Source organism: Staurois parvus, unplaced genomic scaffold (assembly GCF_062004578.1).
Source record: "Staurois parvus isolate SC_StPar_1 unplaced genomic scaffold, SC_StPar_1.0 ptg001037l, whole genome shotgun sequence".
Classification (NCBI taxonomy): domain Eukaryota; kingdom Metazoa; phylum Chordata; class Amphibia; order Anura; family Ranidae; genus Staurois; species Staurois parvus.
The window spans coordinates 889,384-916,233 of record NW_028318833.1 but is presented as its reverse complement, the minus strand read 5'-3'; the positions used below and the strand labels follow the sequence as shown (position 1 = coordinate 916,233).

The window sequence follows — 26,850 nt, the reverse complement described above, 5'->3', positions numbered from 1 at the left end:
TGGTGGAGATGGATTTTGCTGCGTGTTAGCACCAAGTCGCGGTCCTCAGGATCACCCCACCATTAGGTGAGCAAGCGAAGGTCCAGTAGAGTATTAAGCAGGTAAGGATCAAACGGAAGCGTGGTCAGTAAACGAGCTAAGATCGGTAATGAGCAGTCGTAGGTTGGGATCAGGCAGAAACGTAGTCGAGAAAAAACCAAGGTTGGTAATGAGCAGTCGCTGGTTGGGATCAGGCAGAAGCGTAGTTGAGAACAAGCCAAGGGTCAATAATAAGTGGTAGCAAACTATGGATGACAGCAGAGAAGGCAAGGAGCAAGATACTGGCTGGAGAGCACCGTAATCTGGCAAACAGGAAGTGCAGAGACATGGCTTATATCAGGAAGTTTATGAAAGGAGCAAGGGGTTCAAGGTTCATGACAAACAAGATCAAGGTAGGATCATCCAAATAATTGTCAAGGCAGCTATCTAGCATTCCAGGTGACTCAGCAAGAAGAAACATCGCCACTCACCACAGAAGGCCCAGGTTTGGACCCAGGCTCTGACACTCTGTCTCTAGGATGTTTAATCCTACAGATATCTACTACTTGACACCGCCATGTTCAGGCTCCTCCAAACCCCCCCTTCCTAGCACAAATCCATCCTAGTCCCCCTAGAACAACCCCCCAACCCCCCTTCCTAGCACAAATCCATCCTAGCCCCCCTAGAACAACCCCCCAACCCCCCTTTCTAGCACAAATCCCCCCTTCCTATCACAAATCCCCCCCAAATCCCCCTCCTAGCACAAATCCCCCCTAATCCCTCCTCCCAGCTCAAACATCCCTCTTAGCCGAATCCCCCTTCCCAACACAAATCCTCACCCCTAATGTCTCCCCCTAGCACAAATCTTCTCCCACAAATCCCCCCTCCTAGATAAAACATCCCTCTTAGCCCAAATCCCCCCCCCAACCCCCTCCTAACCCAAATCCCCCTCCCAGCAAAAATCCTCACCCCCAAATCCCCCTCCCAGCAAAAATCCTCTCCCACAAATCTCCCCTCTTAGCATTCATCCCCCCAATCCCTCCTCCTAGCACAAATACCTCCCAGTTCCCCCTAGCACAACCCCCATTCCCCCCTTCTAGCACAAATCCCCTCTTCTAGCAATAATCCTCTCCCAGTCCCCCCTCCTAGCACAACCCCCCCTCCCCCAATCAACCCCCCCCCCAGCACAAACCCTCCCTCCTTGCACAAATCCCCAACAAGAGAAATACCAGGTGCAAAACCTAATAATAACAGGCATAGTTACACTAAACCTGTAAAAAGAACAATTGGAGTGTATGCAATAGAGCCCCCCAAGTAAATAAAGACTGCAAGGGTTTATATACTTAACAGCATAAAAACATCATGCCAAGAAGACGCTGCTAAGATGCAAGTAATAATGCTCCTAATACAGTCTTATATGCTTAACCTCCTTAGCGGTATTCCCGAGTGTAGCTCGGGGTAAAATTTCTATACCAAAAGCGGTAACCCTGAGCTACACTCGGGCTTACCATGCGGCGCTCTCTGGGGGTTCCTGCAGCGCTTACCCTGTCCTTCGCTCCCACGATGGGTCCCCTGCAGTGTCCCCGTCCATCTCCTCCGGCCGATGCCGGCATCTGGCTTCCGTGTTCCGGTCCCTGTGACGGCGGGACTTACGGGCGGCGGAACCGGCGGGAAATTTGAAATTTTTAAAAAATGACATTTTTGGTGTCATTGCTGTTTCACTGCATTTCACATACATTTTGTCCCGAGTGCTTTGTCCGGCGCCCTGCCTGCATTCTGATTGTTCTTTCTGCCTGGAAACTTAGAAAAGTCCATGGCGGCCAAAAAGCGTCCCTTTAGGTCAGACGCGGTTTTAGAGCGGCTAGAGAACAGCGATAGTAAATCAGAACCACTTGCAGAATTGAGTGATAATGATTTGTGGGGAAATTCGTCATCAGACACTGAAAACGATTTTGCGACTTTGCTCAGCGATGTGCGAATTTGCCTCTGTATTTCAAATGTCAGTGTTTTTGGTTTGATTATATTATTGAATTAAATTTATTATTATTATTTTTTTTTATGATTATTTATTAAATTATAATTTATGATTTCGTGTTTCAAGTTTTATCATCCCCGGGATGTTTAATAGACTCTTTTTCGGACAGATTTCAGTGAGTTATTCCTAAAAATTACAGCCTACAATAAAAAACTGCATATTTCCATGCAAAAAAATGGTACCGCTTTCAGCACAAAAAATCGGAAAGAATCATACCGCCAAGGAGGTTAAGGTAGAGTCCATCCACTTCAGGCAGCCTTAGTCTGGATAGAAGCTTGTTCCAGGAAAACAAGTGTAGACTTACAATCTCTGTTTATTGCACACAATAAAAAGCCACATACATGAGAGCAGTAGAGTAAAAGCACATCTAAGTCCATCCAGGGGAGATCGCCTCAGTGTAGCGGTGTATACCGCTGTGTTGCTGCAGATCCTTTGTCACCCATCCAGGCAGAGTCGGAAAGATGGTGGAAACCTGGAAGTGAGGGCTGAGGCGCACATGGAACACACGCCAGTGTAATGACATCACTGGGCATCGTGATGCGACACGTTCCTTTGGCATGCACACTGGGGATCACAACACAGTCACACTCTTTTGTCAAGATGACGGAACGGAAGTAGTAAAATTATATTTTAGATAAATAGAGATTTATTTTAACGCCAATAACTTATTTACCATAGGCCCCTTTCACTCCATTTTGATCAGCAGGGTGATCAGTCCTCTGGTTCCCTGCTGATCAAAGCAGAGCGTGTGGATGACACACTTATGCAGAGCAGACAAGGACAGAGCCCGAGTGCCATATGATCCAAACTGCTTAGATGGAGGGGGGTGTATCCCAGATTGGATTGGAGGTAGGTGGGTGTAAAGGGCCCAAATCTATTTACACTTGCCAGCCCATAGGGGTGACTGGAGGGTTCGATCAGGTCCGCATGGAAAAAGGACAGGGGCCTTAGAGTTAAGTCTTTGAATATTCCAGAATAAGATGTTAAATAAAATCATAACTTGTGGGTAAAGAAGAGATCATTGGTTTAATGACTAGTTGTTTGCAAATTGAGATGAGATTGTGGATGAGAAAGGGTAAAGAATGTGAGAGGTCTGCATCTAGAAATGGGAGGAAGGATGACTCAGTTCACCTCCACTCAATACATCACATTACAACAAGAAAAATGTATTTGATTGTATTTTTTACTGAATACTAGTGATGGGCCAAACACCTCCCTGTTTGGTTTGCGGTCGAACATCCGAACCTACAGAATGTTCAACCGCAAACTTTGAACATGAACAATTCACAAGGCGGTATCTTCCTGCATCTGAGTATGTGGTGAGATCCCGCTCAGTTACTAAAATCCACCATGAGTTCTATGATGAAGTCATGCAGTATTTTAGTAGTGAGACATTCAGTGGTGTATTTAGATTTTGTGCTGCCCTAGGCAACACACAAATTTTGCCCCCCCCCCCTCCCCCCAATGAGAGAGCAAGAGAGTTCAATAAGAGTGTGTATGTATATATGATTCTTTCTCTCCCTCTCTCTCTCTTGCCTCTCTCTCTTCCCTCTTTCTCTCTCTCTTCCCTCTCTCTCTTCCCTCTTTCTCTCTCTCTCTTCCCTTTCTCTTCTCTCTTCCCTCTCTCTTCCCTCTTTCTCTCTCTCTTCCCTCTCTCTCTTCTCTCTTTCTCTCTCCCTTCTCTTTCTCTTCTCTCTTCCCTCTCTCTCACTCTCCCCTCTCTTCCCTCTTTTTCTCTCTCTCTTCCCTTTCTCTCTCTTCTGTCTCTCTTCTCTTTCTTCTCTCTCTCTCTCTTCTTTCTCTCTCTTCCCTCTCTCTTATCTCTCTTCCCTCTCTTTCTCTCTCTCTTCCCTCTCTGTCTATCCCCTCTCTTCCCCCTTTCTCTCTCTCTCTTCCCTTCCTCTCTTTTCCCTCTCTCCTCTCTCTCTCTTCTCTCTCTTCCATCTCTCTTTCTTCCCTCTCTCGTCTCTCTTCTTTAGCTCTCTTCCCCCCTCTATCTTCCCTCTCCCCCCCTCTCTTCCCTCTCTCTCTTCCCCATCTCTTCCCTCTCTCTCCTCCCTCCCCCCCCTCTTCCCCCTCTCTCTCTTCCCCTCTCCCTTCCCTCTCTCTCCTCTCTCTCTCTTCCCTCTCTCTTCCCTCTCCCCCCTCTCTCTCCTCTCTCTCTCTTCCATCTCTCTTTCATCTCTCTTCCCCCCCTCTCTCTCCCCCCCTCTCTCTTCCCTCTCACTTCTCTCTCTTCCCTCTCTCTCCCCTCTCCCTTCCCTCTTTCTCGCCCCCTCTCTCTCTTCTTTCCCCCTCTATCTCTCTCTTCCCTCCCTCCTTCTAATCTCTCTCTCTCTCTCCCTCCCTTTCCCACCCCCTATCTCTAATCTCTCTTCCTTCTCTCCCCCCTCTTCCCCCCTCCCTCTCTCTCTCTCCCCCCTATCTCTTCCCTTTCTTCTGTCTTCTCTCCCCCCCTCTCTTCCCTCTCCCCTCTCTCTCTCCCCTCTCTCTCTCCCCTCTCTCTCTCTCCCTCTATCTCTCCTCCCTCACTCTCTTCTCTCTCCCCTCTCCCCCCTCTCTTCCCTCTCTCTCTCCTCCCTCTCTCTCCTTTCTCCCCCCCTCTCTCTCTCCCTCTCCCTCTCACCCCCCCACCCCCCTCTATCTCTCTCTCTTCCCTCTCTCTCTCTCAGATCATATGGGACTGCACACACACACACACTATGATAACCTTCTCCAAAGGCTGCTGATCTCCGGGCAGCAGGAAATGTGGGCAAGGGGTGGTAATCATACTGTGTGTGCAGTCCCATATGATCCGTCAGTGATCGTGTATCATGTCCTGCTAGAACGACAGGAGGGAGAGCCCAGAGAACACAACACAGCTCACCTCCTCCAGGTTCTTTCCTCTCCAACACTTCTCTCCCTGTTCCATGCTGTCCCCTGGTCCCAGCTCTGAGTGCAGGCGGAGGAAGGAGCTCTGCGGAGAGCAGCCACTCAGGAACACCAGGGCACCCCCTACAGCCTAGATCAAGTTTCAGAGCAGAAGGGTGCTTTGATCTCCCTCTGTTTCGATGGTCACCGGGAGAATTCTTCAACTTAGCTCTCTTAGGCCTGACAGCTCATTTTGTAGTTCCCCAGCAGGGGGTGTCTCTGAAGTCAAGGACCAATACCCCGTTTAGGGCAGGAAGGTCTGGGCGTAGACCTAAACTAGAGCCAAAATCTCTTTTGGTTCATATTTTGGCTCATAACTTTTCCTATGCACAATTGACACTCCACCCACGGGTAGATTATGCAGACACATCTGAGGATTGATTAGATATGAAATATGAAATTCTACACAGCATGGTTCACAAGATCTACTTTTCTGCTTTCCTATGTATTTCAGCCAGAGTGACCTATCAAACTGTTTGTCTCCTCTTGGCCAATCTGACGATATGCCTGTTTTTTGTGTACGTCTCTCATATTCCAAGATATGAGACATAGGGGAAAAATGGATTTTTAAAAATGTTATCTGGTTGTGCTTCCTTGGAATGTGCTTGAACTCCTGGGAAGGCTGACATTATCTTTTACGAGGTGTTAAATTGCACAGGTTCTTTGGACAGGGAGGCCACAGCTCTCTTGGGGGTTTTATAGTTCATAGCATTGTGCTGGGCTCTGGCCTCCTGTGACACTCCTAATCCAGGGGCCATATGTCAATGTGTATGAACAGAGAGGAAAGGGGGAGAATGAGGGGAAAGTATGTTTGTACAAGATGGGGGATCCTTTGCCAAGATGGAGGTTGAAGCCAAAATGGTTGAACCGCAACCATCTCTGTGTGTACGCTTGCTACAATTACACTATATAGTTTCTTTTTTTTCGGAGGTTTATGCCTTTTTGGATATACACGGGGATGATGAATCAGAACTTGGGTGAATAATTGTTTGGTATTTTTGGATCTTTTTTAATTTTTTCACTGACACTTAAAAGGTTTATTACTTATATTTTTGGACTTTTAAGGGTGAAACTGGGACTTTTGTTGTGTCATAATATATATATATATATATATATACAGTGGGGATGGAAAGTTTGGGCACCCCAGCTAAAAATTTGTATTAATGTGCATAAAGAAGCCAAGGAAAGATGGAAAAATCTCCAAAAGGCATCAAATTAAAGATTAGACATTCTTATAATATGTCAACAAAAGTTAGATTTTATTTCCATCATTTACACTTTCAAAATAACAGAAAACAAAAAATGGCGTCTGCAAAAGTTTGGGCACCCTGCAGAATTTATAGCATGCACTGCCCCCTTTGCAAAGCTGAGACCTGCCAGTGTCATGGATTGTTCTCAATCATCGTCTGGGAAGACCAGGTGATGTCAATCTCAAAGGTTTTAAATGCCCAGACTCATCTGACCTTGCCCCAACAATCAGCACCATGGGTTCTTCTAAGCAGTTGTCTAGAAAACTGAAACTGAAAATAGTTGACGCTCACAAAGCTGGAGAAGGCTATAAGAAGATAGCAAAGCGTTTTCAGATGTCAATATCCTCTGTTTGGAATGTAATTAAGAAATGGCAGTCATCAGGAACAGTGGAAGTTAAAGCAAGATCTGGAAGACCAAGAAAAATATCAGACAGAACAGCTCGCAGGATTGTGAGAAAAACAATTCAAAACCCACGTTTGACTGCACGATCCCTCCAGAAAGATCTGGCAGACACTGGAGTTGTGGTACACTATTCCACTATAATGAGATACTTGTACAAATATGGTCTTCATGGAAGAGTCATCAGAAGAAAACCTCTTCTACGTCCTCACCACAAAAAAAACTTTGCAAATGAACATATAGACAAGCCTGATGCATTTTGGAAACAAGTTCTGTAGACCGATGAGGTTAAAATTGAACTTTTTGGCCGGAATGAGCAAAGGTACGTTTGCGAAGAAGGGGCACAGAATTTAATGAAAAGAACCTCTGTCCAACTGTTAAGCATGGGGTTGGATCACTCATGCTTTGGGGTTGTGTTGCAGCCAGTGGCACAGGGAACATCTCACGAGTAGAAGGAAAAATGGATTCAATAAAATTTCAGCAAATTTTGGATGGTAACTTGATGCCATCTGTGAAAAAGCTGAAGTTAAAGAGAGGATGGCTTCTACAAATGGATAATGATCCAAAACACACCTCGAAATCCACGGGGGATTACATCAAGAGGCGTAAACTGAAGGTTTTGCCATGGCCTTCACAATCTCCTGACCTCAACATAATTGAAAATCTATGGATAGACCTTAAAAGAGCAGTGCGTGACAGACAGCCCAGAAATCTCAAAGAACTGGAAGACTTTTGTAAGGAAGAATGGGCAAAGATACCTCAAACAAGAATTGAAAGACTCTTGGCTGGCTACAAAAAGCGTTTACAAGCTGTGATACTTGCCAAAGGGGGCAGTACAAGATATTAACTCTGCAGGGTGCCCAAACTTTTGCAGTCGCCATTTGTTTGTTTTCGGTTATTTTGAAAGTGTAAATGATGGAAATAAAATCTAACGTTTGTTGACATATTATAAGAATGTCTAATCTGTAATTTGATGCCTTTTAGAGATTTTTCCATCTTTCCTTGGCTTCTTTATGGGGGTGCCCAAACGTTCGATCCCCACTGTATATATAGGGGGTTAGCAATAATTTTTGGATACCAAATTTTATTTCACAATTTTTTGTGAGATGATGACGATGAAACCTCTGACCGTACTCGATGGGAAGCCTGCCAAGCTACCCTAGAAGGTTCTTTTATATGAGCTATATGTATCCTTCAAAAGAAGAATGGAGAAAAACACATTCACTAGGACAATAAAATATTAATGTACAAGGATGTACTATAAATACAAGAGACTTCCCCAGACAATTTCCAACCTAGGATAGTGTCAGAAGTGGCATGATCCTGAAAGTAAGTTGCCACTGGACATGTAACAATAATAAGTATGTTACATACACAAAAAAGTGTTATTCTAATTAGCTCAGTCACTTGGAGGTTTAAGACCGTATCATATCATCCAATGGCTGCAAATAGCCGATTATGTACTATAACCCTGAAATAAATAGTCGTTAGATAGTCCACAGTAACTAAACACTATCTCCAGTCACAGGACTATGACCCATACTTACATACATTAACTGAAGGATTTCAGGTCACATCATGTCCTCCAGCATCTGCAAATATTTTATCTGTATACATGTCCAATAAAGGTACATAAAACACAACACTGCTAAGTGATTTCCCAGAAACAGAAAGTGTTATTCTAGTCAAAGCCATTTACAGGAAAGTGCAACAAATTCCACCTCTTCCAGACACTAATGGAAGATCAAACCCTCTAACCTTGATCCCATTTGGAGAATCATTTTGTAGACATTTTTGGTAATTTATAAAGATCCTCCTACATACCTGTATCAGGACTGGGCAGGCACATTTGAAAAAAACTGACCTCTTGCTCATGCCTACAAGCTTGGTATCTGTGTTATGTGAGCTGTTTTAACTTTTTATCTTTTGAATAGAGGTGAAATGTTCATACCAACAGTAAGCTAGTCTGTGTGAATAGACAAGACATGGAAATCTTAAAAAAAAAATATATATATAAAACAATAATAAGTGTATTACATTCAAACTCTAACTTGTCTTTCATATGAAAAAATACAGTTAATCCTAACTCAAACATCAAAATCTCATCTCATAATTAGGAAGGGGAGGAGCCGTAGCATGGGGCCGTGAGCAGCATGGAGGTCAGGGACGCTGACCCGCTGTTGTGCAGCATGAGGCAATCATGTGGACCGTGTGGTGAAGATTTTCCCCTACCTGAAACCTGGGACCGGACAGATGAGCTGAGCTGGGGGACGTATGAGATCAATGTTTGTGGTGGAGTCAGAGCAGAGCAGATCTTTGAGTGGCTGCTATGGACACATCACATATCACCACTCCTGTTTAGTTTTGGGTCTTGTTCTAATACTCCATTCAGTCCTTGGAGAACCACAGGTCACAGCACTCCATATTACTATTTCTCTTGTTACTGGAGAACTATAGGTTCCAGCACCCTATACTTGCACTACTCCTATTTCTGGAAAACTATAAGTCCCAGCAATCTATACCTGAATCTCCCCTGTTCCTGGAAGACTACAGGTCTCAGCGTACCTTATATAACTCCAGTGTAACTCCTAAAGCACTGCTATGGACACATCACATATCACCACTCCTGTTTAGTTTTGGGTCTGGTTCTAATACTCAATTCAGTCCTTGGAGAACTACAGGTCACAGCGCTTCATATTACTATTTCTCCGGTTACTGGAGTACCACAGGTCCCACCACTCTATACTTGCACCACTCCTGTTTTTGGAAAACTATAAATTCCAGCGACCTATACCTGAGTCTCCCTTGTCTCTGGAAGACTACAGGTCTAAGCATGCCTTATATAACTCCAGTTTAACTCCTAAAGCACTGCTATGGACACACCACATATCACTACTCTTGTTTAGTTTTGGGTCTGGCTCTAATACTCAATTCAGTCCTTGGAGAACTACAGGTCACAGCGCTTCATATTACTATTTCTCCTGTTACTGGAGTAGTACAGGTCCCAGCACTCTATACTTGCACCACTCCTGTTTTTGGAAAACTATAAGTCCCAGCGATCTATACCTGAGTCTCCCTTGTTCCTGGAAGACTATAGGTCTCAGTGTGCCTTAAATATCTCTCTCCTGTCCCTGGAAAATTACAGGCGCTAGAGATTCATGCTGATATCCCGCTTAATGCTGGAAAACTACAGGCCCAGCGCTCCATATGTGTATCTTGCCTGTCCCTGGAAAATCATAGGCTTCAGCATTTTATATGTGTATTTCACCTGTCTTTGGAAAATTATAGCTTTTTGCATGAAACCACTATATAAACGCAAAGATGAAATATATGTCCTTGTAAAGTTTTAAAGAGAGATAATAAAAAGTACTATATCAGCCCCTAGTGGGCATGTTGAAAAAGAGCATATAGAAAGGGAACTTTGTGTAATAGAACAGTGGTAGTTATTTGAAGAGGAAAAACAGGAGAAGACTTAAAAGAATAATGTGACATAGTAGGACTATGTATTACTCGGATAGTGTGCAATTTGAAAATTAGTATAACATGATTGCCTTCTTGACTGAGGAGTGACAAGGAAACACAATGAGTAATTTAGTTCACGGAGGAAGAAGTGGGGAAGGAGAGAGAAGAGGGAAGAGCAAACAAGGAGGGGAAAGGAAAGGGGGGGGGGAAGAAGAAAGAGAAAGAAGAAAAGGAAGATAAAATGAGGAGTAAAGCGTCTAAAGGAGGGGGCGTAAAAACCCCTCAATTAACAGCAAGTTCCTCAAATATAAAAAAATATTGCCTACCCAAGAGAAAAAAAGCCCTGAACTCCAAAATGAAGATAATGAACAAGTAAGGCATCCCAATTTAGGAAGGGATCAACATAGACTGTCCTAGGGGACGACAGAGGAGAATCAGGATAGAGATCTTTCTTATGTAGAAAATATGGGAGAACAAAAAAGAAGAACAGACCAAGAAGGGGACATGGCTTAATCAATTTCAAAATTAGATCTATCTGAAATGTTCACAAAAATGGAGAATGTGTTGAAAAAAGAGATCGGGAATCTACATGGAGATTTGAGTCACTTGTTGGGGCAAATGGAGGAAATTAAGAGATAATCAGAGGAAAAGAAAATTAAAGATTTAGAGAAGCAAATGGAAGAGAAGTTTAGAGAACATAGAGAATTATTTCTTAAATTGGAAGAACAAGAGAATTGTTTCAGAAGGAATAATTTAAGGATTAGAGGGTTGCCAGAACCAGCGGGGCAAGAGGAGGACCTGCTAGGAAAAAAAAAAAAATCTGTAACCCATTAATGGGTAGAGGAATGATCGATACACTAGAAATGGACAGAGTATATAGGACTAGACGCCCAAAGGAAATGCCTATGGAAAGTCCAAGATATGTGATTGTGAGGTTCCAGAAACTGGGAGATAGAGAAAAGATTTGGAAAGGGATACGAGATTTTCCCGAGATAAAATATGAAGAAGCAGTCTACAGATCTATGAAGATATGGCCCCAGAGATATTGGCTAGGAGGAGGTCTCTAAAACCTTTATTGATTCATATGAGAGAGAAAATAAATTAGATACAACTGGGGGTCGCCTGCTTCCTTAAATGGCTGGAAATATGGAAGATCGGCAAGACTGAGTTACCCTGAAGACTTTAACAATTTTTGTGATAAGCTAGAATTACAGAGAATCTCAGTCCCGGGATGGATGGAGGAAGATAGGGAGAAAGAGGTTCATAGGTCAGGATGGTGGCAACAGGTTCCAGGGAGGAGGAAATAGAAGGAAGAGGAGCAAAAGGGAGGGAGGGGAATTGGGCAGATGGGGGGACAGGAAAGTAGAGGAGTGATGGGAGGTGCGGGAGATTATTTTTAACTCTGTCTCCTTCCCTTTTCCATCCCTCTTTCTTGGGTTTTTTTTCTCTCTCCTTTGCCCAGTTCCTCTTCTCTCTCTATAGGTCCGAGTAAGGATTATCAAAATAATATATACCCCAATGGATTGTACTCCTGAGGGGCAATGGAGTGCGATAAGTGGGCTTAAGTGAAGGGGCGGGTTTTTCGTCCCGACAGAAACGGTACAGGGCTGTTCACTGGGACCTGGTAGGACATCAGACCAGGTGATGGATGGGTCGCCATGCTATGAGTTATACCCTTATATAGGAATCGCTAGGAAGGTTGTTTTTAGACAGATTATATGGCTAATAGTAGGCCAGGGGGGTGGGAACGAGGAATGGGAGGGGGGAAAAAAGGATGAAGAGGAACTATTTGTATCTATGTGCATGTGAAAGGAAGGTGTTGGGTCAAAATAACAAAGAGAATAATGAAAGAGATCAAGTTTTTGACTTATAATGTGAAAGGATTAAATTCCCCCCAAAAAAGATATAAGATACTTAGAGAGATACAGCAATATTCAATAGACAATCTTCCTCATTTAACTAGAAATACCAATGTAAAACTGTATTCGAAGCAATATCAATTCAAATTGGTTCAAAAAGTTATAAAGGAAAAAACCCTGGTAATATTATTGTCTATTGATGCCAAAAAAGCCTTTGACAGGGTTAACTGGGAGTTTATGTTCAATACTTTGGAAAAGTTGGGATTGGGAATTAAGATGTTGAACTGGATTAAGGGTTTATACAAGGAACCAGCAGCGGCGGTAAAGGTAAATGGAGCTTTTTCACAATTCTTCAAGATGCACAATGGAACCAGACAAGGATGTCCCCTTTCCCCATTATTGTATGTGCTGACAGTAGAGCCATTCCTGGAAAGTATTAGGAAGTGTGATGATACAAGAGGGATAAAAGTAGGAGACATGGAACATAAAGCCGCCACGTTTGCAGATGATGTGCTGTTCTATGTCACCAACCCTATAATAAGTTTACCACCTAATAAAAGAATTAAAACAATATGGGGCGATATCAAACTTGAAGATAAACCCTGGGAAATCAGAAATCTTATTTATCAGTGAAAGATAAGAAAAATATACAAAAAGCAGTTTCATTTACCTGGAGGGAAAATAAAATAGACTATCTTGGAGTAAAATTAGCCACCTCATTAAAAAAATTATATCAGGCAACTTATATCCCTCTGATAAATGAAATAAAAGAGGAGCTAAAAAGATTAGCAAGGGGTGGGGCCTCATGGATTGGACAAATAAACCTAGTTAAAATGGTGTTACTCCCAAAAATTATATATAAATTTCAAATGCTCCCGATTGCCCTCCCAGGAGCTTTCTTTGCCATAGTTAGAAAGATGATTACAAAATTCATCTGGGCTAATAAGAGACCTAGAATAAGCCATGAGATGCTATGTAGAGCAAAGGGGAATGGAGGATTGGGATTACCTAAAGTGAAGAATTATTACACAGCAATATTGCTATCACAAGTTGTGGATTGGTCTTTTATATGCAAAGGAAAAGTTGGGTAAAAATAGAGGAATTAAGTAAAACACAATTACAGAAGATGATATGGATACCACATAGGTTTCGAACATTAGGTGTAGGCACGAGTAAGATGTCTAGGATTGTATTAGACACTTGGGATAGAATTCACAGTAAGGAAAAATGAAAATACAACTCGTTGTTGATACCATTGTCTAATTTTTTTACAGAAATTTGTACAGAATTGTTTGCACCAGGAAATGTTAAAATAGGGGGAAACGGATAAAAGATAAGAGTGCATGTTTGAAAGATATTGTAAAAGGAGGGAAAATAAGCACGTTTCAAATGTTAAAAAAAGAAAGATTTATTTAATATGTTGGATGAAAGGAGGCAAGCCTACCCCAACGTGGCAAGCCTACCCCAACTGATGAGGTCATTGGAGGAAATGAATCCTCTGGAAAAACTAATGAATGGGGTTGGAACCCCAAAAAACATCACCTTTAGGATATACAAGATCCTTATGGACTTAGATGGGATAGATCCCCCTGGGTATGTAAGCAAATGGGAGAAGGAACTTGGAGTAGAAATGAACTTGCAGAAAAGAAAAAATATTTTTAATACAACACATATGGCAACAAATATGCGTACGGTGGAAATGAATTAGCGAGATGGTATATAACCCCAAGCGTGGCCCATAAACAGCAAGTAGAGAGCTCCCCCTGGTGTTGGAGAGGTTGTGGAGGGGTAGTATGAAGCATATATCGTGGAGCTGCCCAAAAGTGAAGTGTTACTGGAGGGAAATAGCATTATATATCCAAGAAATATGTGGGGTATATATCCAGGGAGACCCGTGGAAATGTCTAGTTTATTACTTTGAGCCTGCTTCGGGACTACGAAATAATAAAGTTTTGTATCATTTGATAAGTGCAGCAAAAGGTTTGATTCCCATATATTGGCAGGTGAAGGAGGCCCCAAAGATTGTAGATTGGATAGATAGAGTGGAGGGCATTGCTCGAATGGAGGAATTGAGATGTATAGAGGAGGATAAAATGGAGATGTTGAGGAGAACATGAAGTGGTTGGATGAAATTTAAGATCTCGGAAATGTATATTGAATTAATTAGAGCAAAGGGGGTAGTATAGAAAATTTGGAAGTTTTAAAGAAGGTATAATGGCCTAAAGGGAAGGAGAGAAAAAAAAGGAATAGTACTAGATACAGATAGATATTAGAATAGTAGGGGAGGGGGGTTAGGGGAGAATGGGGGGTGGAGTAGGGGTGGGTGAGGTTAATAGATAGAATAGATATTGTATTCTTATGAGGGGTTATGTTTGTTTGTTTGTTTGTTTGTTTGTTTGCTTGTTTTTCATAATGATTAAAGAGATGAGAAGAAAGAGGGGAAAGGGGAGGGGGAAGGGGTGGGGGGAGGGAAGGGGAAGGGTAAAATAATTATGCTATCGGAGGAATATGATGATGGCTATTGCTGATTGTTTTTTTTTTATGAAAATCCAATGATATCAGTGATACTGTGCTGACGTTTTCTCTTAAAAAAAAAAAATCTCATCTCATAATTGCTGATTGATAGCCGGGCCCTCTGTTTCCTCTTGTACCAGATTGTATTGTAACTGTAATGTCTGCCTTCATTTTGTAAAGCGCTGAGCAAACTGTTAGCACTATATAAATCCTGTATAATAATAATAATGACATGTTAATTTTAATTTTATTATTTTTTGTTTTAATCTGCAGCTGTCTTTAGTATCATCCCTGGTAATCCTGCCATTAACATTCTTCCTATAAAATAACGATCAGCTACTAAATTACCACAAGTTATACACGGCTCAAAAAATGAAAGGAAGACTTTGAAAACCCATCAGATCTCAATGGGGAGAAATCTCCTGCTGGATCTATATACTGACATGGATGGGGTGATAGGTGAGGAATGTAAGGATGCCCCATCGTTTGATGGAAATGAAAATGATCGACCTACAGAGGACTGAATTCAAAGACACCCCGAAAATCAAAGTGAAAAATGATGCAGCAGGTGAGTCCATTTTGCTGAAATGTCATTGCAGCAACTCAGAATGGTCCTCAGTAGTTTGTATGGCCCCCATGTGATTGCATACATGCCTGACAACATCGGGGCATGCTACTAATGAGACGACGGATGGTGTCCTGGGGGATTTCCTCCCAGATCTGGACCAGGGCATCACTGAGCTCCTGGACAGTCTGAGGTGCAACCTGGCCTGAAACATGTCATCCCAGAGGTGTTCTACTGGATTTAGGTCAGGTGAGCGTGGAGGCCATTCAATGGTATCAATTCCTTCATCCACTTGGAACTTCCTCCATACTCTCGCCACATGAGTCCGGGCATTGTTGTGCACCAGGAGGAACCCAGGACCCACTGCACCAGCCTAGGGTCTGACAATGGGTCCAAGGATTTCATCCCCATACCTAATGGCAGTCAGGGTGCCATTATCTAGCCTGTAGAGGTCTGTGCATCTCTTCATGGATATGCCTCCCCAGACCATCACTGACCCACCACCAAAACTGTCATGCTGAACGATGTTACAGGCAGCATAACATTCTCCACGGCTCCTCCAGACCTTTTTACATTTATCACATGTGCTCAGGGGGAACCTGCTCTCATCTGTGAAAATCACAGGGTGCCAGTGGTGGACCTGCCAATTCTGGTGTTCAATGGGAAATGCCAATCCAGCTCTATGGTGCTGGGCAGTGAGCACAGAGCCCACTAGAGGACGTTGGGCCCTCAGGCCACCCTCATGAAGTCTATTTCTGATTGTTCGGTCAGAGACATTCCCACCAGTGGTCTTCTGGACGTCATTCTGTAGGGCTCTGGCAGGGCTCATCTTGTTCCTCCTTGCACAAAGGAGCAGATACCGGTCCTGCTGATGGGTTAACTGCCTGTCTCCTGGAATCTCCTCCATGCTCTTGAGACTGTGCTGGGAGACACAGCAAACCTTATGGCAATGGCACATATTGATGTGCCATCCTGGTGGAGTTGGACTGCCTGTACAACCTCTGTAGGGTTTAGGTATGGCCTCATGCTACCAGTAGTGACACTGACCCTAGCCAAATGCAAAACTAGTGAAAAACAGTCAGAATAGATGAGATGGGAAAAAAATGTCAGTGGGCTCCACTTGTAAAACCATTACTGTATTGGGGGTTATCTCACTGTTGCCCATCTAGTGCACCTGTTGTTAATTTCATTACCACCAAAGCAGCTGAAACTGATGAACAACCCCCTCTGCTACTCACCTGACCAGATCAATATCCCAGGATTTAAACTGACTTGATGCTAGACTCGGATTAAAAAATGTTCCTTTTATTTTTTTGAGTGGTGTGGTATGACAATGCTCTGTCGCTGTCTGTCAACTCTACTCCTGAGTTGTTAACCTTTCACACAGACTTTTATTTGTGACTACAAGTGGCAGTTTCAACACACATTACATAGACATGGTCAACTATTGTCAGCATGAGGAAATCTGCCCTGATAAATGCTATACAACTATACCTGGAGTAGCACTGAGATGTAAAGTAGGATAAAAAGCTGAAAGAAGTGTCTTCTAAATAAAAAAACATGTTTCTTGTGTGTAATGCACAGTGCAGTGAGCAATACAAATGTTATCCAGTTAGGGCTTACATTCATTTTAACCACTTGAACCAATTTCAGTGGTTATACCAGGATGTTGCCTACAGCTGCAGACATTATCCTGTATTGTTGTTTTAGAGCTGACAATGCTTTTTTTTTGTAAAAGCAATCCTAGCGGCTAAATAGCCCCTGGATTGCTTTTAGAAACTCCGGGAGGGGATCCCCTTCCCTGCCACCTTCCCGGTTTCTCCTGTCCCACCTGGGAGTCTGGAAATGCAACCAGATATCCATATAGCTGATCGGGGACTGGAATGGCTTCCAGTTTTGTCAGCTGTAAGCAAACCATTACTGGTTTGAAAAAGCATTGGACCATACCAATCTCAGCATGATACAAATTCATGCAGTCATTCTTTGCAACCAGCTGACAATAATGTACCTCCTGGGGCAAGTGACTTTGAAGGACCAATAATGGAGGTTTTTTTATGTGCCAGTCCCATCAGTATAGAATGTTATAGTGAGGGGGATGGCACATAAAAAGCCATTATAACAGCCATTTGTCTGTGTCTGATGGAGTAGATAGAGGAGCTGACAGCCAGGGGAATTCATAAAAAATGTCTGCAACCCTCTTTAGAATTGTGACACACCTTCACACAACAGAAGTCAGTGAAGGAGGCAGATTCCTTTTCCGGTTGTAGTCAGAGACATGAATCTGGGGCACACACTACATGTGGAGATGCAACTGAGATCATCCATATGGGCACTCCAGTCTCAACACAACTGCACTTCCCACCGCTGCTCTGTCTGACAGTTGTGTACCTAGGGGGTGGAGCCTGATGAGAATTCACAGACACCAGTTCCCCATCAGGGGCGCTCTCCTTGTGACTGAGAGCAGGTGGAGGGCAGATCCTTAGTCAACAGACAGTCTGCTATTGGCTACAGAATCCATCCACTACCTGCTGTCAATCACAAGGCAAGAGGGGACCTGATAGGGGAACTAGTGTTTCAGCTTTCTCATCAGGCTCCACCCACTTCAGCATCACTGGTTGCAGGGAGGCTGCTGGTTCTATAGCAGTGACAGGCAGAGGATAGCAGTAGCAAATATGCCGCTCTGCCACACTATTGCAGGGCAGGAAATCTGCACTCTGCCTGTCTCTGTATGCCAAGTTAGAGATGGACCTAAAGTGTTATTAAACCCCCAACAGTACAATCAGTCTGTATATTCATTAAAGTATGCTTGTTATACTCACTGTGGAATCTAACGGGTTCATCCTCTGCATTGTGTAAAAAGGTTGTTTGATCCCATCTTCTCTGATTCTCTCCTTCTTCCAATTCCCCCCTCTTATCTCCTGATACGACATATTGTGTGGTGTCACTCTGCACATGCTCAGTTTGGTGTGTATTGCTAGAGAGGTTTATTTTTTTTGCACGTGATCAGCACAGAGCCAGTCAGCACTGTCCAGACAAAGGTCAGGGGTCCTCCATCCTCCCAGAACAAAATGAAAACTCCTCCTACAATCTTTTACCAGTGCTCTGCTGGACACTGATAGACATCACAAGACTGCAATATACTGCTAATGAGAAAAGGGATTTAGCAGTTTATTTTCACTAAAACAATTGCATTTGCATGTTCTGTGTACTGTGGGAGACCGGATATAGTGAATGCGGTGTCCGGGGAGAGTGGATATAGTGAATGCGGTGTCCGGGGAGAGTGGATATAGTGAATGCAGGGTCCGGGGAGAGCGGATATAGTGAATGCAGGGTCCGGGGAGAGCGGATATAGTGAATGCGGGGTCTGCGGAGAGCGGGTATAGTGAATGCGGGGTCCGGGGAGAGCGGAAATAGTGAATGCAGGGTCCGGGGAGAGCGGATATAGTGAATGCAGGGTCCGGGGAGAGTGGATATAGTGAATGCGGGGTCCGGGGAGAGCGGATATAGTGAATGCAGGGTCCGGGGAGAGCGGATATAGTGAATGCGGGGTCTGGGGAGAGCGGGTATAGTGAATGCAGGGTGCGGGGAGAGCGGATATAGTGAATGCGGGGTCCAGGGTGAGTGGATATAGTGAATGCGGGGTCCAGGGAGACCAGATATAGTGAATGCGGGGTCCAGGGAGAGCGGATATAGTGAATGCGGGGTCCGGGGAGAGCGGATATAGTGGATGCAGGGTCCGGGGAGAGCGGATATAGTGGATGCAGGGTCCGGGGAGAGCGGATATAGTGGATGCAGGGTCCGGGGAGATCAGATATAGTGAATGCGGGGTCCGGGGAGAGCGGATATAGTGAATGCAGGGTCCGGGGAGATCAGATATAGTGAATGCGGGGTCCGGGGAGAGCGGATATAGTGAATGCGGGGTCCGGGGAGAGCGGATATAGTGAATGCAGGGTCCGGGGAGAGCGGATATAGTGAATGCAGGGTCCAGGGAGATCAGATATAGTGAATGCGGGGTCCGGGGAGAGCGGATATAGTGAATGCAGGGTCCGGGGAGAGCGGATATAGTGAATGCAGGGTCCGGTGAGAGCAGATATAGTGAATGCGAGGTCTGGGGAGAGCAGATATAGTGAATGGAGGGTCCAGGGAGAGCAGATATAGTGAATACAGGGTCCGGGGAGAGCAGATATAGTGAATGCGGGGTCCCCACACATTGGGGCAGGGTCACTTGGGTGATGTCCCTGGGTGGCCCCTCCCCTTACATATTTAAGAACTGTCAAACCACCGGAGCAGGCAGATGGCTGGTAGCCATGATCAGAAGCGGAGCCTTTTTTTTTTAAATTCTTTTTTTGGGTCGGTGGTGGCGGCAGTGGCGGGCATTGTGATTGACTTAGGATTTACTGCAGGGGGCATTCTTTTAGTTTTTTCTTTTAATAAAGGACTTGTCAAAGACCCTCTCCTGTCTTTTTTCAAACTACATGTTTTGCTTTTTTGTGAATGAGTAGCAGTACCATGTACCCCATACTCATTCACATGGGGTGGGCGGGATATGGGGTTCCAGATTCCGATAAGCCCCCTGCCCACAGACCACCCCAGAACCACTGGCCAAGGTTGTGGGGAAGAGGCCCTTGTCCCCATCAACATGGGGACAAGGTACTTTAGGGGGGAGCCCCCCTGTCCCAAAGCACCCCCCCATGTTGAGGGCATGTGGCCTGGAATGGTTCAGGAGGGGGGGCACTCACGCGTCCCCCCCTTTCCTGACCTGCCAGGCTGCATGCTCAGATAAGTGTCTGGTATGGATTTTGTCGGGGACTCCCACGCCATTTTTTTTTAAATGTTGGCAAGACCCGACGGGCTTAGAATGGATGGGAGGGGGGACCAGCAATTCTTTTACATTCAGTTGTCAGTGGGGAACTGCTGACAGCTGAAACATTAACGCATAGTTGTCACTACTAAAATACCGCATTACTTGATAACATAACTCATGCGGTATTTTAGTAGAGTTTACTTTTTTCTGACCTCCGGAACAGATAATTGGTTTTCAATGCATTCCTATGAGAGACAGTGTTTCGGTTTGCGTATTTTTCGCTATACGAAAAGTCCCGCAGAACAAATTAAATTCGTAAACCGAGTAATGCCTGTATAGAGGACCTTTGTTCTTCTGCTGGTGACCCCTGTAGTGATATAAAAATCTACATAGAGGAATCAGGATCTCCTTCCTCCTGCTGGGAATTCCTCTAGTGATATAAAGATGTATATAAAGGTAACAGGACCTCCTTCCTTCCTCCTTTTGGTGACCCCTCTAGAGATATAAATATCTGTATAGAGGAATCAGGACCTCCTTCCTCTTGTTGGTGACCCCTCTAGTGATATAAAGATCTGTACAGAGGAATCAGGACCTCCTTCCTTGTGCTGGTGACCCCTTTAGTGATATAAAGCTCTATGTAGAGAAATCAGGACCTCCTTCCTCTTGCTGGTGACTGCTTTGTGATATAAATATCTATGTAGAGGAATCAGGACCTCCTTTCTCCTGCTGGTGACATCTCTAGTGATATAAAGATCTATATAGAGGAATCAGGACCTCCTTCCTCCTGCTGGTGACATCTCTAGTGATATAAAGATCTATATAGAGGAATCAGGACCTCCTTCCTCTTGCTGGTGACCCCTCTAGTGATATAAAGATCTGTACAGAGCAATCAGGACCTCCTTCCTCTTGTTGGTGATCCCTCTAGTGATATAAAGATCTATGTAGAGGAATCAGGACCTCCTTTCTCCTGCTGGTGACATCTCTAGTGATATAAAGATCTATATAGAGGAATCAGGACCTCCTTCCTCCTGCTGGTGACATCTCTAGTGATATAAAGATCTATATAGAGGAATCAGGACCTCCTTCCTCTTGCTGGTGACCCCTCTAGTGATATAAAGATCTGAACAGAGCAATCAGGACCTCCTTCCTCTTGCTGGTGACCCCTCTAGTGATATAAAGATCTGTACAGAGCAATCAGGACCTCCTTCCTCTTGTTGGTGACCCCTCTAGTGATATAAAGATCTGTACAGAGCAATCAGGACCTCCTTCCTCATGCTGGTGACCCCTCTAGAGATATAAAGGTCTGTATAGAGGAATCAGGACCTCCTTCCTCTTGTTGGTGACCCCTCTAGTGATATAAAGATCTATATAGGGGAATCAGGACCTCCTTGCTCCTGTCTGGGACCCTTGTATTGATAATTAAAGATCTATATAGAGGAATCAGGGCCTCCTTCCTCTTGTTGGTGACCCCTCTAGTGATATAAAGATCTATATAGAGGAATCAGGACCTCCTTCCTCCTGCTGGTGACATCTCTAGTGATATAAAGATCTATATAGAGGAATCAGGACCTCCTTCCTCTTGCTGGTGACCCCTCTAGTGATATAAAGATCTGTACAGAGCAATCAGGACCTCCTTCCTCTTGTTGGTGACCCCTCTAGTGATATAAAGATCTGTACAGAGCAATCAGGACCTCCTTCCTCATGCTGGTGACCCCTCTAGAGATATAAAGGTCTGTATAGAGGAATCAGGACCTCCTTCCTCTTGTTGGTGACCCCTCTAGTGATATAAAGATCTATATAGGGGAATCAGGACCTCCTTGCTCCTGTCTGGGACCCTTGTATTGATAACTAAAGATCTATATAGAGGAATCAGGACCTCCTTCCTCTTGTTGGTGACCCCTCTAGTGATATAAAGATCTATATAGAGGGATTAGGACCTCCTTCATCTTGTTGGTGACCCCTCTAGTAATGCTTCCTAGAATTCTATTCGCTGTTCCCACTGCCTGGCCACACTGTTTGCTCATTTTGCAATCTTTTACAATCTTCTACATGTTCTCCATCTCCGAGACTCATGCCTTTCCACCTTGAAGGAATGCTTACTCTTTTCTATCTATTTCTTTTCTTCCCGTGTGGTCTTCTCTCCTTATTCCAATCTCTCCAGCTTCACACTTACAGCTGCTGCCACTCAGATCTGGGGTATGCGGAGCCCTTTATCCTCAGCCCTCTATTGTTCTAAATTAACCCTATTCTGTGCCATATATCTTTGAACTGGATTTTTACATCAATCGTGTTCTTTTGTTTCTTTACTAATGGTGGCATCTCACCCCTTATGTTTTAGGATATTGCATTCAATTATTACATATTTCTGTTCATGACATTTATTTGGCTTTGCAAGCTTAGGTGCGTTCTGTTTTCATGTGCAGTTCCTGCGCTCCTGCTGTATGCCTTTGTCTATTTTTCAATAAAATCTTTTGGTACAGAGTTTATCACAAAATAATTGTTGCTTATATATAATTTTTATATCTGTCCAGCTTGCATTCCAGGCTGTCTTGGTGTTAGGAATATCAATTCAGGCCAGCTTCCTCCATACAAACATCCATTTCAAAGTATTTTGGGAACAACGCAAATCAGACACCTAGATGTGTGATGCAAAATTCAACTTCTTTAATATTGATCAAGCTTTAAGCAATACATGATAAAATGGCATATTTCAGGCGGTTTCCATAAAGCACCAATCAGAATACACAAAAAAGCTTTCAGTAAACCACTCTATGGCGTGGCAGAACAAACATGCAACAGAATAGTAACTTCTGCAATTTCTCAAAACAAAAACTGTGTACATGGATAACAGCATTCAGATGCCACGGAAACATCTGGTATGTAAATTAAACCAGTTAGTAGGCACAAAGCAAAAGTTAGTTAACTATCAACCATTTCACCTGTACTGTCTGTCAAATTTGAAAACAGCATGGCCGTGCGGGGCTCCGCCCACACAGCCACGTCACTCATTCACAGAGTAGAGTAGTTTTCAATGAACTAGTTCATTGAAGCTATCTGCTTGACTGTACATCCCGTACAACCCGTATGGCAAGCAGATATTCTGACAGGTCTGCAGGAGACCTGCATGGGATTAGCGATCTGCTCATTGCTGGTGCAATGTTTTCCAGGCTTCTGTAGACAAAAATATTAAATGCACATTTTTTTACCTGCAAAAAAAAAAGTGCATTTATTATTTGTGCCCAAAAGGTGAACTTATCCTTTAATGTGAAATCATACATTAGTAAGTGTAGTTTTATATACACTATGGGGGATATTTACTAAAACTGGTGCACTCAGAATCTGGTGCAGCTGTGCAAGGTAGCCAATCAGCTTCTAACTTCAGCTTGTTCAGTTAAGCTTAGTAAATACAACCTGGAAGCTGATTGGTTTATATGCAGAGCTGTGCCAGATTTTGCACAACGCTGTTTTAGTAAATAACCCCCTATAAGTCAAAACGTATGTAGACCTCCTCCAAATGATGGTTTTTCCAATGAAGGGTACTGTTGACACCATGTTTTACAAAGACATTGTAGACAATTGGGCTCTTCCAACCTTGTGGTGACAGTTTTGTGAGGACCTTCTTCTGTCCCAGCATGACTGTGACCAGGGGCGGACTGACAACTCATGGGCCCCCCGAGCAATAGGGGATCATGGGGCCCCTGTGTCCTTGCCCATACTCAAAAAAGCCTATGAAAAAGGTACCAGGGGCATCTCATGGGGCCCCCTACTAACTCCGGGCCCTCGGGCAGCGCCCGAGTTTTCAAATGGTCAGTCCGCCCCTGACTGTGACCCTGTGTACAAAGCCAGCTTCATAAAGACATGGCCTGACCAGTTTGGTGTGGAAGAGCTCAAGTATCCTGCGCTGATCCCTGACCTTAACCCTGCTGAACACCATTGACTGTGAGCCAGGTCTTCCCATCCAACATAAGTAACTGACCCAACAATTGACCATACATTCTCACGGAAGAATTATGTGGGAAAGTCTTCTCAGGAAAATGGAGGATGTTATAACATAAACAGGGACCACCTATGTTCTAATGCCCATAGTAATGGAAAAGGATGTTCAACAAGCTCAGCCAACTGTACAGAATCTTAACCTAATGCCTACTGAAAACTTTTGGGATTCATTGAACATCCACTGTGAGCCTGACCTTCTCCTTCAATATCAGTGCCTTGTGAGAGACCCAACCAGGGCAGGGGCTTTTGGAGGGGACTGCAGGCTAGCCTCTTGCCTACTGACCATGGACCTGGCATCTGAGGGGACTCTATTCTTTGGTGTGTGCTGGTGGGGGATGGCCCTTTGGAGTAGTTTACTTCAGATTCAAGTCCATGTCTCCCCAAAACACACAGACTCTGAGACCTGGAGGACCAGGATACAGGTTTGGGGTCTCTGTGCCCAAACCAGCACTGACTGCTTCAACCTCCCCCTCCTAGACTCAATAAGATGTTGATATAATCAACTCAAAGCAAACCTGAGGACTCTTGCTCTAACCTGTTTATTAAGGTGTTATGTGTATTTCTACCATTATGTGCACACCTAGGTGTGCATTCCCATTGTTAATTGAGTCACCTATTGTTTGTTGGCAAGTCCTTCTGGAAGTGCCTACATGATAGGATTAGACTGATGTCAGCTTCACTTCATTATCTAATCAGTGTGAGGGACTGCCCTATTTCTGGAGTGTATAAAAACTGTATTTCTGTTCAATAAAGTAGTTCCAGTTTGCATTGAGCTAGCGTCCCTTAGTCTTGGGTGCAATCCTGGGCTATAACACCTTGGTCCTGTATCCCAGTGGCAAGGAAGCGGTTCTCTGATGGAGCCTCCCAATCAGGGTGACAGGCATTCTGTCACATACCTGATCTCACAAATGGGCACAAATTCAAACAGACACCCTCCAAAGTCTTTTAGAAAGCCTTCCCAGAAGAGTGGAGGAGGTTATAGTCATAAAGGAGGAAAGGGAAAGCCACTCACCGGTCACTTCATTACATACACCTGTTGAATTGCTTGCTAATACAAATTGCTAATCAGCCAATTACATGGCAGCAACTCAATGCATTTACGCATGTAGAGGTGGTGAAGAGGACCTGTTTAAGTTTAAACCAAGCATCAGAATGGGGAAGAAGGAGGATTTAACTGACTTTGAAAGTGGCATGGTTGTTGGTGCCAAGCGGGCTGGTCTGAGTATTTAAAAAACTGCTGATCTACTGGAATTTTCAGGTACAACCATCTCTAAGGTTTACAGAGAATGGTCTGAAAAAGAGAAAATATCCAATGAGCGGCAGTTGTGTGGAGGAAAATGCCTTGTTGATGTCAGAGGTCAGAGGAGAATGGGCAGACTGTTTGTTGCGACATTCAGATGCTAGGGTCAGAATTTGGCATAAACAACATGAAAGCATGGATCCATCCTGCCTTGTATCAATGGTTCAGACTGGTGGTGGTGGTGTCATGGTGTGGGGGATCCATCCTGCCTTGTATCAATGGTTCAGGCTGGTGGTGGTGGTGTCATGGTGTGGGGGATCCATCCTGCCTTGTATCAACGGTTTAGTCTGGTGGTGGTGGTGTCATGGTGTGGGGGATCCATCCTGCCTTGTATCAACGGTTCAGGCTGGTGGTGGTGTCATGATATGGGAGATTTTCTTAGCACTAGCAAGGTGGACCTAATAAAGTGGGTGGTGAGTGTATATTAATGCCCATGGATGTCCAACAAACTAATACAGGTGTGATGGTCAGCAGTACACACGTTTTTTTGTGATTTTATGTATAAAGACTTAGCTAAGATGCAATACAACGTTTATGTGACCTTGCACTGTTGCTGCTATGTGAGATTATGAGACAACACATGGGTTTTCTGTTTTTTTTGGTGGAGGAGAAGGAAGAGGAGGAGGATGTTTAAATTTTTCCTGCTCCTTTTCTATGTTGTTTAAGTATGTTAACACAAATGTCATCCTTTTTTTCTTTTCAGCTGTTGCATCTCTGTTGCTTCTCAAGGCGAACTTGACATCCTCTAGAATCTGAGACAGGATTTTCAGGATCTCTTCATCCTTCTCCCTGAGCTTCTGATGATCGTTCTCTGTATAATTCTCAGTGGTGTATATCTTTTGTGGTGCGATTCCAATATCTTCAAAAAAGGAACGCATAGCGCTCTGTCCTCCTTTGGTCTTGTGAGTCAGTAAAATGACTGGAGTGACTCCTAATAATGCAAATAAATGGATACAAGTAAGAAAGAGATACAACATAAAAATCTAGGACATGGATCTTATCTGCAACTGAACAGGGGTCTGGACCTAAAACCTGTGTATAAATCCAGATCTTTTTTTTTTTTTCCATTTTGGATAGAATAAGCCCAAGACACCTGTTAGACAGCAAAAATGGCTTTCTCTGATTTCATTGCACTTTTTGATCAATGGGGTTGATTTACTAAAGGTAACTATATTGTGCAGTTGCTTTAGATCCAAGGGGAAGCTCTGAAATTAGGCAAAGCTCTGCTGATTTCTTTCATCCAATCATGTGCAAGCAAAAATACTTTTTTATTTTCCTTGCATGTTCCCCTCAGATCTATAGCAAATGTACTTCCAAATGCACAGCCTATTTACCTTTAGTAAATCAACCCCTATTGTGTATTTTGCATTTCCGGGTAGGGGGTGTGTGCGCACTCCCTGCCTGCGCCGCTATTGGCTCCTTGGCATGTCAATCACCGGGTCCCAGTTGCCGATTCTCAACCGGGACTCAGTGATTGTCAGTGGAGCTGAAAGGGGAGAAGTTTGTATGTAAACAACACAGATCTCTCCCCTGTCAGTACGAACAGGCTGCTATGTATTGCTCAGCACATCAGAGAGATACAAAGCAGCATGTCTACTCAGTAAAACAGCACAGAGCACACAGTGAACACTTTTATCACCCCAGATGTTAACCCCTTCCTGCCCAGTGCCATTAGTACAGTGTCAGTGCTTTTTTTTTTTTTAAGAAAATTTTTTATTGGGTTTTTACAGGGTATAC

General features: G+C 43.9%; 1 protein-coding gene across 1 annotated transcript in view; it reads right to left on the bottom strand.

Moving 5' to 3' along the window:
* Positions 1–22,459: 22,459 nt before the first annotated feature.
* The window catches only part of LOC149441008 (uncharacterized), a 40,122-nt gene continuing 35,731 nt past the window's right edge, over positions 22,460–26,850 (bottom strand). The window contains exon 5 of the mRNA XM_089657880.1: positions 22,460–26,044. Coding sequence (XP_089514006.1) covers positions 25,680–26,044 — 365 coding nt within the window. The 3' untranslated portion in view covers positions 22,460–25,679. The remainder of the gene's footprint in view (positions 26,045–26,850) is intronic.